Here is a 15,284-nt window from a genome sequence, read left to right on the forward strand (position 1 = left end):
TCCCAGCACTTGGGAGTCAGAGCCAGATGGATGTTTGTGAGTTCAAGGCCAACCTGGTCTACATTCTAGCTAGCCAGAATTTCATGGTGCGACTCTGTTTCAAAAAGAAAAAAAGGAAGAATAGAAATTATTTAACCTTTAAAAAAGATTTCCATTTCATTTTAAAATACACGGTTTCTTACAGAAACTCATTGTTTTTGCTAATAACAATTCAAATTTCATGTCTTACAAGGTTTGTACTGAGTTCAATATTGTATGACTGTATTAATTCAACTGTGAACCTAAAAATTTACAGCCACCTTTGAAAGAAAAAAAAATTTACATAAGCTGGGACTGGTGGCGCACACCTTTAATCCCAGAACTCAGGAGGCAGAGGCAGGTGGAGCTCTGTGAGTTCAAGGCCAGCCTGGTCTACATAGTGAGTTCCAGGACAGATGGGGCTACAGGGAGATCCTGTCTCAAAAAGACCAAAACAACAACAGCAACAACAACAACAACAAACCACATAAGGCTGGGCGCAGTGGTACATATCTTTAATCCCACTCAGGAGGCAGTGATATATGAATGTCTGTGAGATGGAGATCAACTTAGTCTACATAGTGAGTTCCAGGCCAGCTGAGGCTAGAGAAACCCTGTCTCAACCCTTCCCCCACCCAAAAGAAATTATATAAAACCAGCGTGATGGCATACTCCCACCATCCCAGTTTATTCAGGAAGCTGAGATAGGTGGATCCCTTGAGTCCAGGAGTTTAGGGCCAGCTTGGGCAACATACAAAGGCCTCATCTCTTATACTTACACAGGAAAGCATAAAAGTTTATGCTCATTGAACCATGTATTATATAATTATATATACATATATATGTGTATACCCAGACAGCTATAGACCCATATATATCTATATCTATATATCTCCTTATCTAGTGCTGGTGTAGCATACATGAGGCCCTAGGTTCAATCCACAGCTCCACAAAAATAAACATACACACAACATATTTTATCTATATTTCTTTTCATGCAGTAGTACGTTATGAAATGTATCCATATTGTTGGCTGTAACTGTAAGTCAGTCTCTGTCCTTACCATATTGTATGGCATTTTTATAAACACACTATTCATTTTCCTCTTATACAATATGTGGATTTTCCAGTCTTGGGTTATTATAATGTTTCCATAAATATTTTTACACAAGTATTTTATAAAAAAAGATGAATAGCCAGGTGTGATGGCTTTTTCAGGAAGCCAAGGCAAGAAAATTATTATAGTGTGAGACACTGCCTCACAACCACCATGACAACAAAACAAAAAAGAAGATAAATAAGTGGGTGTGTGTGCACTTTTGTTGAAGGGAGATAGATACAGTTACCTAGATGAGTGAAACTGTCAGGGCAAAGAATGGAATTTCTGTAGATGATATCAAGAAGTTTCCAAAATGGCAGTGATTGTTTATATTCTGACTAACAGTATTACGAGACTTTCAGTTTTTCTTCATCTTTGCCAACAACCACATTTTGTAAGTCTTTATAATTGAACAATTCTGTGGGGTATATAGTGGTCCCTTATTATAGTTTCCACTTATATTGTTCTGATGTGGCTAACCTCCTTTGTCATATGCTTATTGGTTGTTTATCCATTTTTAAAATAAAAATACTTATACAAATCTTTCTTCTTTTTTTCATTTAGGCTGGGTTTTTTGTTGGTTTGTTTTTGAGACAAGGTCTCATGTATCCCAGGCTAGCCTCAAAACTCCCTATGCTCTATCACTATCTTATTCCTTTGAAACAGTGTCTCACTGAACTTGGAACTAACCTGGCAGCCAGCAAGCCCCAGCTTGTCTCTGCCTCTCCTAGCACTGGGGGTTACAGGCAAGGTTACAGTGATGCCTGGCTGTTTATGTGGATGCTGGGGATTTGAAATCAGGTCCTCATACTTGCACAGTAAGCACTCTTACCCACTGAGCCATCTTCCTAACCCTGTTTGTTTTGAGATAGGATCTCTTTTCGCCCAGGCTAACCTCAAACTCCTTATATAGCCAAGTCTAGCCTTGAACTCCCGATTTTCTTGCCTCCACCTCCCAAAGTGCTGAGACTACAGGTGTGTACTACCAGGCCTAGCTTTAAGTTGTTTTGTTGAGACATGGACTCATATAACCCAACATGGTCTCAAACTAGCTATCCAGCTGCGGACAACCTTGAACTTCTAATCCTCTCATCTCTACCTCTGAAGTAATAGTATTATGAGCATGTGCCACCACACCAGGCTTTTCTTCCTCTTCAAAAAGAAACCCTTCAAAATTTTGCATGCTACCCCTTTGCAGGAACCAGGCTAATCTTCTCTGCATTGTTCTGTTTTCAGTGTATGCTTTGTCAAAGCAAGCCCTTTACTTATGTTTAATAAGAATTTTCACTTTTGCCGGGCGTGGTGGTGCACACCTTTAATCCCAGCACTCGGGAGGCAGAGGCAGGCGGATCTCTGTGAGTTCAAGGCCAGCCTGGTCTACATAGTAAGTTCCAGGACAGCTGGGGCTACAGCGAGACCCTGTCTCAAAAAAAAACAAAAAAACAAAAAACCAACTTTTTTTAACTTTAATGCAATTCAATTTATCATTCTTTTGTGTTATAGTATTTAAGAAATCTTTCCTCACTATATATTTTGAAAGTATTTCCTAGCCTTTCTTCCAGAAATTCTATTTTGTCTTTTAATTTAGGTATATAAAGGCTGAGGAGTGTAGCTCAGTGGTAGAATGTGTGCTTAGCATGCCCAAGGCCCTAAATTCAATCTTTTGCCAACCACAAATACACTTTGATCTTCAATCTATCTAGAAATGATGTTGTTGAGATTTTTTTGAGATATGGACCCTCTCAAAGCAAATTCAGGGTTGGAAAGGGAAGTAGACCTAAATGAGGCAGTGATATACGCTATGAAAGAAGACACCTCATATAGTTTGGCCATGGATGCTAAAGACAGCTACTTCTCATAGTACTTGCAACTTCCTTCCGAAAGACTCTTTATTAGTTAAATCCTGGTCATAAGTGTACTAGGCAATTAAGAGGAAACTTGTCACTGACTGCTCTTGAAGAGGACCCGGGTTCGATTCCCAGTACCCACATGGTGGCTACAAACCGTTCTTAACTCCAATTCCAGGGGAATCCAAAGCCCTCTCTTGACCTCTGTGGCATTGTATGACTCAGGTGCACTCACATACATGCAGGCAATACACTCATACACATAAAATAAAAATAATAAAATATTTTTTTTAAAGAGAGGAGATTGTGTTACCTTAGATGAATGTTAGGCCAGAATCTTAGTGTCTTCAGCACCTAAAGAAAGCCAAAAATTCTAGAGCTGCAATAAACACTTGGGGCAGCAGAAATACCTCCCTTTCAGGTTTGCAGCAAATGACATCTTGTAAATCAAGATTCCCACACTTATGAAACTGGAGAAGAGGAAGAATACTCACTCACTCTTGCCCTCTTCAGGGCCTTGATTTCCATTCCAGGAAAATTGTGGTGATAATGACTGACAGTAGACTAAATCCTAACCCCCTTTCCCACGGTTGACAGTCACTTTAAAACACCTGGGTTCAGTCGGCAGCTATTCCTCAGTTTGATCCAGTTGGATGGTCCAGCCTCTTTTCCTCTTTTGTCCCAATTCCACCCATGTGAGATTAAAAATCAGGTCCACATACTTTTCCTTAAAGCTATAGCCAGGTTGTCAGAGGTTAGTATGGGAAATGCCCTTCTTTTATAGTAACAGAGGACCACAAAATTATCATGAACAAACATTAGGGTCAAAAATCCATACAATGTCTCAGGTAATAGAACTTTGTTTATCATCTGTATTTTTTTTTTTTTAGAGAAGGTCTCATGTTGCCCAGGCTAGCCTTGAACTTTCTATATAGCCAAGGCTGTCCTTAAACTCCTGATTCTCCTGCCACCCCTCCAAAGTGCTAGAATTACAGGCATGGACCTACATGTCCAGACAGGGATTAGTTTAGATAGAAACAAGATGCATGTATGTGGGGAGATATATATATGTATTTTTGAAGCAGGGTTTCCCTGCAAGCCGCAGCTGTCCTGGAACTCACTATGTAGATCAGGCTGGCCTTGAACTCACAGAGATCTGCCTGCCCCTGCCTCCAGAGTGCTGGGACTACAGGTGTGCACTACCATACCCAGCAAGATCCATATGTTTAAAGATAAGTTGACTTAAAATTCATTTTAGAATTTCGTGACAATCCATAAGGTGTTATTTGTGTGTGTTCTGTATGACAGAACAGAGAGAGCTGGAATACTTTGCCATGTTGCTTTTTGAGCCTCATCTTCAAGTAAGCTTCAAAGTCCTCAGAAGAACACAAAACATCTCACAAAACCAAAGTTCAAACGCACTTTCACAAAAGGAATGTTCTCCTTGCAGAGTGATTTTTGCTAAACCATACCAAGAACTTAATATTACTAGGCAAAACATACAACTTCCTTTCCTAGAACATCTATACCTCAATCAATGATCCTATTTTCACCCAAGACATTACATAACTCATGAATATATCTGTGCGGTCTATCCATGGAGAATAAAATGGGGCCTCCAAAATCAAAATCATCTTTCCAGTAAAGAAAGTACAGGTGACCCTAATGAGTCTCCAATTCTTTTCGTAGACTTCTCATGTCTATAAAATCCATTTCTTTCAGACCCTTTATATTCATTCACCCTTGTTTCAGAGACTGGGGGGCTAAGTCTCAGAATTCATCCTGGACATTGTGTTTTAAGACATTTAAGAAACATAACAATGATAGGGTTGTGACCCATGGTGATTTTTATTTTATCCTTTTTCTTTCCTAAGTTTTCCATATTTCCTACAGTGAGCATGTGTTAGCCGTATAATGAAAAAAAATATTTTTTAGCTGAGGATTGAAGTTGTCCTTAGGATTTAAAAAAGATTTATTTTTATTTATGTGTATGGGTGCTTGTCTATATATATGTATGTGCATTATGTGTGTTGCAGTGGCCACAGAGGTCAGATCAGATCCCCTGGAACTGGAGTTACAGATAGTTGTGAGCCACCATGTAGGTACTGGGAACCAAATTCAGGTCCTCTGTGAGAGCAGCCAAGCACTCTTCATCTCTGAGCTATCTCTCCAGCCCCACTCTTAGGATATTAACAGAAGTAATCTCTACATGGTTTTTGAAGACACTGAATTTTCTTACTGTTGACAGTTCTTCTAGAAGCCCTGAGAAAAGTATGGTTTTCATTCATAAAGGGATAGTTTCCTTTATCACAGAACTAGAAATTAAAATGTTTTATCCATACTTGTTCAATATTAGAATGCAAACTTTTATTTCCTCACATAGTAATCTATAGATTATTTCTAGTATGTTATAGAAAACAGAAAAAAATAAGACATACTTTAAGGTTAGACAGCCTTAGTTTAATTCACAGTTGTATGACCTCTGCAAATCTCAGTTTTGTACAGTGGAATTATAATAAGCATTGTACAAATACTTTCCCTTGGGAAGTAGCGGTATAGTTCAGTGGTAAAGCATTGACTAGCATTCAAGAGGTTCTGTGTTCCATACCTGACCTAGGAAAAAAGCAGCAACAAAGGAATTTCCCTAACCAAATAAAACATCAAAGACACTTGCAAGCTAGAAAGCTTCAGAAAGGATTTTGAAAATTGTAAGAGGGCACAGAGCCTTAAGAAGTCCTGTGAACAAGCTAGGCATGGTGGCACATACCTATAATCCCAGTGCTTGGGAGATTGAGGCAAGAGATTCAGGAGTTCAAAGTCATCTTCAGCTACATAGCAACTTTGAGGCTAGCCTAAGGTATATAATACTCTGTCTCAAACACCCAGAGAAAGAAAGAAATCCCATGAACAATGTCATGGGAATTCCAATGATATTCTTAGGTTATCACTGTGTGCTTTCTAAAATGTATTTCTAAACTATTTCCTGTTGCTGGGTTTGCTCCTTAAAAAAATAAATAACAGGACGTGTTAGGGAGATTGAATACTTCACGTCTACTATGAAGGACTTTTTGGTGACTAACTGCAGCCGAGTTCTAATGTATGAAGGATTACCAGGATATGGAAAAAGCCATCTACTTATGGAAATTGAGTACCTGGCCTCCCAACATGAGAACCACAGGTGAGTGTCGAGAATCTTAGAGAATCTTGTATTTCTTTTGAGCTCAGAGACTCCTGACATCCTTAAAGGAATTTCACTTATTTTGATGTTCTCATCCTATGTATAACTTGCCTTGTATAAACTAGCTAACTACAGTTGCTGAGTATCATGACCCTGTGGTTAAATAGGTAATTGATGATAAACATTTCAAATTAAGAAGAAGAGAAACTGGGATGCTTCCTGGAAATCCTGATCTAATGTTAGGTCATGCTTAGAGATTTTAAAACTTCCTAAATAATCCTGACATGTAGCTAGGTCAAGGACAACTAGGAGAGGTATGGCAAGCAAGGTTGGATTCTGTCAGGGACAGACACACATGTGTTTATTTGGCTGCCTGATAGGGAATTGCTATTTCAAGTCATTTAGACCTGAGAATGGGGATTGGTAATGTTGGACCTCAGTTTTTATTACCTGAAGGGCAGCGCTAATGTGCTTACCTCATACTAATCTGTTTTCATGTACAGAGTGTCATACGGAACCCTTTGGAATGATCCGTCTTCCACTCTATGGACTTGGATAGGATGTAGTAATGACCAAGATCATGATCCTAAAGGGTATAAGAGGGAAATGCTTATTATTCTTATTTTTATCCCATTTCTGCTACTCTTTAATGTCAGGTCTGAGAAAAGCCAGTTTCAAAATATTGTTAACACTGCTGAGGGGACAAAACAGCAAGAACCATTAATTTGTTCCATCACTTACTGATTTCTTACTATGTTCCAAGAACTGTTAAATGCTGTATTAGTTTCCAGGCCTTCTGTAACAAAGTACCACAAACTGGGCAACTTAATCAACAGAAAGGCCACGTGTGGTGGCACATACCTTTGATCCTAGCACTTGGGAGGCAGAGACAGGCAGATCTCTGTGAGTTCGAAGCCAGCCTGGGGCTACAGAGAAACCCTGTCTCAAAAAGACCGAAAAAAGAAAAGGAGGAAGGAAGGAAGGAAGGAAGGAAGGAAGGAAGGAAGGAAAGAAGGAAGGAAGCAAGGAAGGAAGGCAGGCTAGGAATCAGATCTAGGTGTCATCAGGGTTGGTACCCTCAAAGGACTACAAAAAAAAAAAAAAAAAACCAAACTATTTCATTCGCCTTCTCTGGTGTTTTGCTGGCAATGTTTGGTGTTCTTGGCTTGTAGAAATATCACCTCAACCTCTGCTTTCAACTTCACATGGTATCTGCCTGTGTGTTTTCTAAGAATATTTATTTATTTATTTGTTTATTTGTTTGTTTGTTTGTTTGTTTGCTTATTGGTGGGCAGCAGCTCATGTAGCCCAGGCTGGCCTTGAACTCCAATCCTCTCACCTCCACCTCCTGAGTGCTGAGCTTACAGGCATGCACCAGCAACACACCCAGTTTGGTCAATCTTAGCTAATTCTCTGTGATTATTCTAGTCCCAAACAAGGCTGTATTCTGAGGTAGTTGATATGAATTTAGGAGAACTCAGGTCAGTCTCTAACAAGTGTCAGTGCCCTGAGCAAATCCAATCCTTATGCTAAAGGAGCTCTCACAAAGGGGAGAAGATGACCATGAAACAGTGTGGCGAGGGCAGTGGTAGAGAAGCACAGCAGCTTAGTGCAGGAGCTCAGAAGAAACAGTGTGCAGCCCAACCTTGGGGCTTTAGGGAAACTTCCAAGAGGCCAAACCTGAGCTGAGACTCACAGATGTACAGCAGAAGAGGGTCTGTGACCAGTGATGAGCAGGCAGCATAAGTACTGGAGAGGAGATAGCCCTGTCTGTACAGGGGGACCTTCATCTGCTTGCTGGCAGTGGAGGGTTAGAGGCTAGGCAGAGAGTGGCATGACATGAGAGAGAGGCTTTGGAGTGTCTTTATGCCACATAAAGTAGCATGGATTTAGTCTTTTAATTTTTTTTATTTTTGAGAATTTCACATATGAGTATTGTATTTGTATTATTTCCACTCCTCCCAGTCCACCTCCAACTTCTCCCATGTTTCCCTAACTCCCTCCCAGTTACTCATCCTCTTCTTTATTATTGCTACATATTCATACATACAGTTATAAACACACACACACACACACACACACACAATGAATCCATTTACTGGTGCTCCTGTGTACCTGTGTTTAGGGCTGCCCACTTGGGACTAGATAATGTCTCAGGGAGCTAGTCCCTGGAGAAAACTGATTCTCTCCCTCAGCATCCATTAATTGTCTGTAGCACTTCATCTTGAATTGGGACCCTTTGAAATTTCCCATCTACCTTGCCCTGTCAACTTTTGTCATTATGCAGATCTTGTTAGACTGCCATCCTGTGGAGATCTCACTGGTGTAGCTTCCCTATCATGTCTAAAATGCATTAACTAGCAGCAGGTGTCTTGTCCCTCTGACTCTTACATGCTTTCCGCTCTTCTAGGATGTTCTCTGAGCCTTGGGTGTAGAAATTGCATTATAGATGTGTTACTTAGGGGTGGGCACCTTACAGTCACTTATTCTCTTCATTTGACCAGTTGTAGAGCTTTGTAATTAAGTCTCCATTTGTTGCAAAAAGAAGCTTCTTTGATCAGTGGTGAGAGGTATACTTGTCTGTAAATATAAGGATACATATTTAGAATATAGTAAGAAATTATTTTGGCCTAGGGAAGTGACAGAAGTATATTCTTCTCTAGGGTCTATGACCTCTCCAGCCTATTAGTTTATAGCACCAAGCATGAAATTCCTCCCATTAAGCAGATCTTTTAGGCAATGGGAACCTTGAAAAGGTTTTTTTATGTGTATGAGTGTATTGCCTGCATGTGTATTAGTACACCTGTGTCGTGCAGCGCTCAAGGATGGCAGAAGAGGCCATTGGATCCCCTGGAACTGGAGTTATGAACAGTTGTTAGCCGCCATGTGGATGCCTGGAATTAAACCTGGGTCGTTTGCAAAAGCAGCCAGTGCTCTTAACCACTGAGCTATCTCTCCAGCCCCAACCCTGAAAAGTTTCAAACAAGAAAATGCTACAAGATTTGCTGCATGTTTTTGTTTTGTTTTTGATTTGGGGTTGTTTTTAGCAGTACTAGGGAGCAAACCCCAGGTCTCACACATGCTAGGCTCTACCACCGAGCTACATCCTCAGTCCAAAGACTTGCATCTAACTAGATACCACTGAAGTTTCTTGAAGGTCTTGCCTTCAGTGGTTTGTGACCAGGCACAGGAAGTGACATGCTATTGTGGCAGTATAGGTTATGAGTCTAAGGGCCCTGGCCAGGGTGCAGGGCAGGAAGAACTAGAAAGGAGAGGAAAGCTAGATTAACACAGTGGAATGATGGGGTGGTGGTGGGACATCAGAAGCAGGAATAGAGAACAGCTTCCAGATATCTTGGTAAATCTCTGTCCTTCCAGCTGAGTGTGAGGAGTCAGAACTTTCCTCCAACTTTTATCTCCAGGAACTATATTTAAAACACTCTCCTGATTTTCGATTGTCTCATAAACAGGGCTGTTGCTATTGCACTGACTAAGATCAGCTTCCATCAAAATTTCTACACTATCCAGATACTCATGGCTAACATACTAGGTCTGGATACTTGTAAGCATTATGGAGAACGACAAAGCACCCTTCAAAATAAAGTCAAGACGCTGTTGGATGAAAAATTCCACTGTCTTCTTAATGACATTTTCTATGTTCAGGTAACTAGTGTTAGACTTCTAGAAGAAAAAATAAGGGCTGTGAGGTAAGCCTAGCAATTCCTCCCTGATGCAGTGTTACTCGACTCTCGAACCTTTATTGTTCTCACCTGGAATATACGGGCGGTAAGGAAATGACTCTCAGGCCTCCTTTAAAAAAATAATTTTTGCTATTTTTATTATTTTTTTGTGTATGAGTGTATTGCCTGCATGTTTGTGAGTGCACCCGTGTTGTGCAATGCCCATGAGGTCAGAAGAGGGCTTTGGATCCCCTGGAACTGGAGTTACCAACAGTTGTCAGCCACCATGTGGGTGCTGGGAACTGAACCCAGGCCCTCTGCAAGAGTAGCTAGTGCTCTTAACCTCTGAGCCATCTCTCCAGCCCCCTTTCAGTCCTCCTTGAAAGTAAATTTATATTCACTTTCTTAAATCACTTAGTCAACAGGGATTTTTGAAATGGTTCATTGGTTAAGAAGATGTACTGCTTTTTCAGAGGACCTGAGTGAGTTTGGTTCAAAACTGCCTGTGACTCCAGGGAATCTGATGCCCTTTTCTGACCTCTGCAGGCACCTGCATTCATATATACAAACTCACACAAATGCGCACCCAAGTACACAGAATTAAAAATAAATCTTTAAATCATTCAATCTAGATTTATTTCAAGACTTGAAAACATTCAGGCAAATCAAAATGGTATTGCAATTTCTTATAATCCGTAAACACTTAATATAAGGTTTTTGAAGTCTAGATAATTAACGAATCCAGGTTATTAACAATACACATTTTATTTTACTTTTGTGTATGAGTGTTTTGCCCACATGTGTGTAAGTGCACAACTGCATGCAATGCTGGGGGAAGTCAGGAGAGGGCATCAGAGTCCCAGGAACTGGAGTTACAGATGGTTGTTAGCTGCCGTGAAGGTGCTGGGAACTGAACCCAGGACCTCTGCAAGAGCAGCCAGTGCTCTTAACCACTAAGCTGTCTCTCCAACCCCAACAACACACATTTTTCAATTTTACATTTTTATTTTGAGGGGCTAAGGATGAACCTTAGGTAGGGCCTCATACATACTAAGCATGTTCTCTGCCTTTAAGCTACATCCCTGTCCCTTTTACCAGATTCTTGAGAGATACCAGAGGTATCTAGAAATACCATACTCAAGAAAATTCAAATGACCACATATTTATTCACCTGTAGCTATTCTGGCTGCTCTGGGGCAGTCACCCTGTTCCCACAAGTGACTGCCAATATAAAGATAGAGTATGTTCTTTTCTTTCTTAAAACTATTAGATTCAGTGGCATAGAGGATTCAAACTGGGAAGGGCATGTGAAATGGAACACTTGAGCATTTACAGTTTAGAACAGTCAAGGGGTTTTGCTCAGCATCACATAGCTCATCATTCCTGTTGCTGTTTTCTTCACTTAACATTCTCATTCTTGTGCAGTTTCCTGTTTCCCCGGAGATGTCCAGGATGAGCACCGTAGAAAAGCAAAAGGAATTGGAAGAACTGTTTATGAAGATCTTGGAGCAAGTAAGAGCATCTGTGGGGCAAGCACCGGAGGAGGAAACTGCACAAATGGCCACAAAGTCAGTTGGCCCAAGGGGCTCAGACTCCATGGCAAAGCCTTTTGGAACTATGTGAAAGCCTTATCCCAAAGTGCTTCCTTCTCCCTATCCTTTCCAAACCTTGAACTGAGTCTGCTTAGAATTCAGAGGCTTAACTGGGTGTGGTGTTGCACACCTTTAATCCCAGCACTCTGGAGGCAGAAGGTGATCTCTGTGAATTCAAGGCCAGCCTGGTCTACATAGTGAGTTCCAGGTCAGTTGGGGCTACAGAGATATCCTGTCTCAAAAAGACCAAAAAATGAACAACAAAGAATTCAGAGGCTGGAAGAAGACTTAGATGTTAAGAGCACTTGCAGATCCAGCATCCTCTTCTGCCTCTGTGAGCACCTGCACTCATGCACACATGTAGACACACACACAGAGAGAGAGAGAGAGAGAGAGAATTAAAAATAAAAGAACTTTAACAAAAAAGAATTCAGATATGTATATTCGCACATCATGGTGGCAAACACCTGTCATCCTAGGACTTAGGAGACTGAGGCAGGAGAATTGTGAATTTGAGGCCAGCCTGGTATATTGCATGAGACCCTGTCTCCACAAAACAAAAGGAAACAAATCATCCCTAAACCTCAGCCCTGCATGTTTTTGCCTCTGTGAGCCTTCTTTTTCTCATTCTGACTATGAGAGGCAATAGAGCAAAGTGGCTATGGGTCTGGAGTGCCAGTTGAGTGGGTAGAGTGGTTTGAACCCTGAGCCTGTCACTTGCTACCTGAGTAACTTTAAGCCAAGTAACTTAACCCCTCTCTGCTTCTGTTTTATCATCAGTGGGGAAAATAATAGTACCTAGCACACAGGAGTATAAGGTTTGGCATACGCTTACGCAAAACACTCGGTGAGTATGCTCTTAATACTCTCATATTGAATGCTGGAGAGTTGGCTCAGCAATTAAGAGCACTGGTTGCTCTTGCAGAGGACCCAGGTTCAACTCCCAGTACCCACATGGTACCTAACAAGCATCTGTAACTCCAGTTTCAGGGGCTCCAGCATCTTCTTCTGTCCTCCGTGGGCATTGCACAACACAGGTGCACTCACATACATACAACACAAGCATATACATAAAATAAAAATAACAATTTAAAAATAATCTCATGTTGGTAATCATCAAACTTATATCCCAGCCCCTACATTTATTTTTTCTTTTTTAATATTTTATTTTTTAAATTTTATATGTGTGAGTGTATTGTCTGCATGTATGTAAATGCACCCATGTTGTGCAATGCCCTGGGAGGTCAGAAGTGAGCATCAGATTTCCCTGGAACTGGAGTTCAAACAGTAGTTATCTGCCGTGTGGGTATGAGGAATTGAGCCCAAGTCCTCTGCAAGAGCAGCCAGTGCTCTTAACCACTGAACCATCTCTCCAGCCCTATTTTTTTCATTCATTCAATTATTATTTGTGTGTATGTGTCTGGGGATGTATATGGGCAGCATGTATATGGGCAGCATATGGAGGTTAGAGGACAGCTTGCAGGGGTTGATTCTCTCTTCCCAGACCCTCCCCTGCCACATACTCCTCTCAGTTTCATGCTCTCTTTTCATAATCCACTGACCTCAACCAGTGCTATCCCTATGTGCATGGGTATAGGACCATCCACTGGAATATGGACAGCCTACAGGGGCCAAGTCCTTGAAGAACACTGACTCTCCTTACCCCAAAAGCCTTCAACTGTCACTGCTCCTCAGGTAGGAAATGGGGCTTTGTGAGCCCTTCCCCCATCTATGCTGGAATTCTGACTGGCTTGATCTAGTGCAGGCAGCCATAGCTGCTGTGAGCCCATGAGTGCAGTGGTCCTGTCAGATCTAGAAGACACTGTTTCTCAGCAGAGAAACCTAACCTAACCTCTGGCTCTTACAATTTTTCTATGCTTTTTTCTCTAATGTTCCTTGAGTCATGTGGAGAAGAGCTGCGATACAGATGTCCCATTAGGGACCAAACACTCCAGAGTGACTCATTCTCTACTCTGACCGGCTGTGAGTCTCTGTATTAATCAAAAAGAGAAGTTTCTCTAATGAGGGTTGAGAGTCCACTAATCTATAGGTATACAGATAATTATTTAGAAGGCAGTTTGACATTATGTTCCTTAGGAAACTAATTGTAGTAGGTTCTCCCCTAGGGCTTATGGTCTTCCCAGCCACAGGTTCCCAAACAGGTTTACAGTACCAGACATGAGACTTACCCTGTGGAGTGAGCCTTAAATCTAGTCAGAAAGCAGTTACCCACCTCCCAATGATCACACCTTGCCAGGTTGGTCATTATTGTAGCTTACAGGGTTCCCAGCTGGGTGAGAGTGTTGATGACTTTTTTTCCTCAGTAGCCTGTGGGGCATTTTCTGGCACTAGGAAGGCTAGCCAGGAGGAAGGAAGCTTCCAGCTCAGTAGCAGCTTGGTTTTTCCATGTCCTGTGGCCCAAGTGTGTGGTGTCTTCAGTGATAGTTTTACTATCAAGTTCTGGCGGGCAACCAAGAGTGATGGCAATATCCTGTTTTGTTTGGGGAATTGCTAGGATCCTCCCACCTCCAACCAACACTCGAAGGATAGTGTCCCACACCAGTCATGGACTTTATGTTTGATAATCTATGTCAGCAGGGAGAAGCACTATATATTTTTTTCTTTTTATTTCATTGCGTTTATTTATTTAGAGACAGGGTCTTACTATACATAGCTGTGGCTGGTCTGGAATTTGCCATGTAGATCAGGTTGGCCTCAAATTCACAGAGACCTGCCTACCTCTTCCTCCAAGTGCTAGAATTAAAGGCAGGCACCACCATGGCCTGCTATTTTTTTTTTTTAAAGGATGCTTCTAAAATAGTAGGTTTCCATATGGCTTTTTCAAGCATCTTTAATGGTAATTATCCCTCCCCTCATTCCTTTCTTGGCCCAAATTTTGCTTTACAAAAGCCCAAGAGGAAGATGGACCAATCCAGTCTCTTCTCCGAGGAAACCAAGCAGGAGGCAGAGCAGGCTGGAGCACTGAGATTAAGGAGAAAGATTCTTTGTTTAGACTCTCACACAGAGAGGCAAGGCAGGGCCTCCTCTGCAAGCAGCTACTGCAGGACAGTGAGCTCTGTATTCTGTTTAAGATTGTGTCTGAAGCACCTGGAACCATGTATGACCCTAACAGATACACACTAAATGTTTAATGAGTGAATGAATAATTTAGACTAGTTGTAATCTAAACAAGAAATGAGACACACAATCTATTTGAAGTGTAACATATACTAAGGTTCAAACTAGAACAGCATAAGCAACCAGCAGGGCCAGGACCAGATCAGTTTCCATCAACACTACATACCCAGCACCTAGCCTGTGGTGTTGGGTAAGTAAGTATGTGTTGCTGAACAAATGTCATATCCTCGGGATCATTTGCCATTTTGCCAGTAGATTAAAATGGCTTTGAGCTGACATGCCAGCTCATGCATGTAATTATATAATGAGAACTTTCACTTGGTTTCAGTGGATACCCAACAACCTTATTTATTCTACAAATTTGCAATTTTTTTTTTTTTTTTTTTTTTTTTTTGGTACTAGGGAATCCAACCTAAGCTGTTAAGCATACTAAACATGCACTCTAACACTGAACTGTACTCTAGGGTTTTGTTTGTTTTTTGTATTTTTTAAAAAAAAGGATTTCATGTAGCCCAGGCTGGTCCTGAACTGGTGATATAGTGTGGGAGCATGGCCTTGGACTCTTAATTTTCCTGCCTCACCTCTCAAGTGTTGGGATTACGAGTGTGTACTAGTTTGTTTCTTCCCTTCTCCCTCCCTCCCTTCCTCTTTTGTTTCTCCCTTCCTTCCTTCCTTCCTTCCTTCCTTCCTTCCTTCCTTCCTTCCTTCCTTCCTTCCTTCTTTCCTTCCTTC

The 15,284-nt window shown here is 41.2% G+C and overlaps 1 protein-coding gene and 1 non-coding gene across 2 annotated transcripts in view; one reads left to right on the forward strand and one right to left on the reverse strand.

Annotated features, from left to right (window-relative positions):
* Adcy10 (adenylate cyclase 10) overlaps positions 1 to 15,284 on the forward strand; it is a 92,546-nt gene that overhangs the window by 29,695 nt on the left and 47,567 nt on the right. Inside the window, exons 10-12 of the mRNA XM_029561748.1 lie at positions 5,986 to 6,142; positions 9,613 to 9,805; positions 11,248 to 11,334. Coding sequence (XP_029417608.1) covers positions 5,986 to 6,142; positions 9,613 to 9,805; positions 11,248 to 11,334 — 437 coding nt within the window. The remainder of the gene's footprint in view (positions 1 to 5,985; positions 6,143 to 9,612; positions 9,806 to 11,247; positions 11,335 to 15,284) is intronic.
* On the reverse strand, positions 2,271 to 2,375 carry LOC115069644. Its single transcript, XR_003848898.1, has one exon. It is a non-coding gene; the product is annotated as a U6 spliceosomal RNA (small nuclear RNA).

The sequence above is a fragment of the Nannospalax galili genome, unplaced genomic scaffold (assembly GCF_000622305.1).
Source record: "Nannospalax galili isolate Female #2095 unplaced genomic scaffold, S.galili_v1.0 scaffold574, whole genome shotgun sequence".
Classification (NCBI taxonomy): Eukaryota; Metazoa; Chordata; class Mammalia; order Rodentia; family Spalacidae; genus Nannospalax; species Nannospalax galili.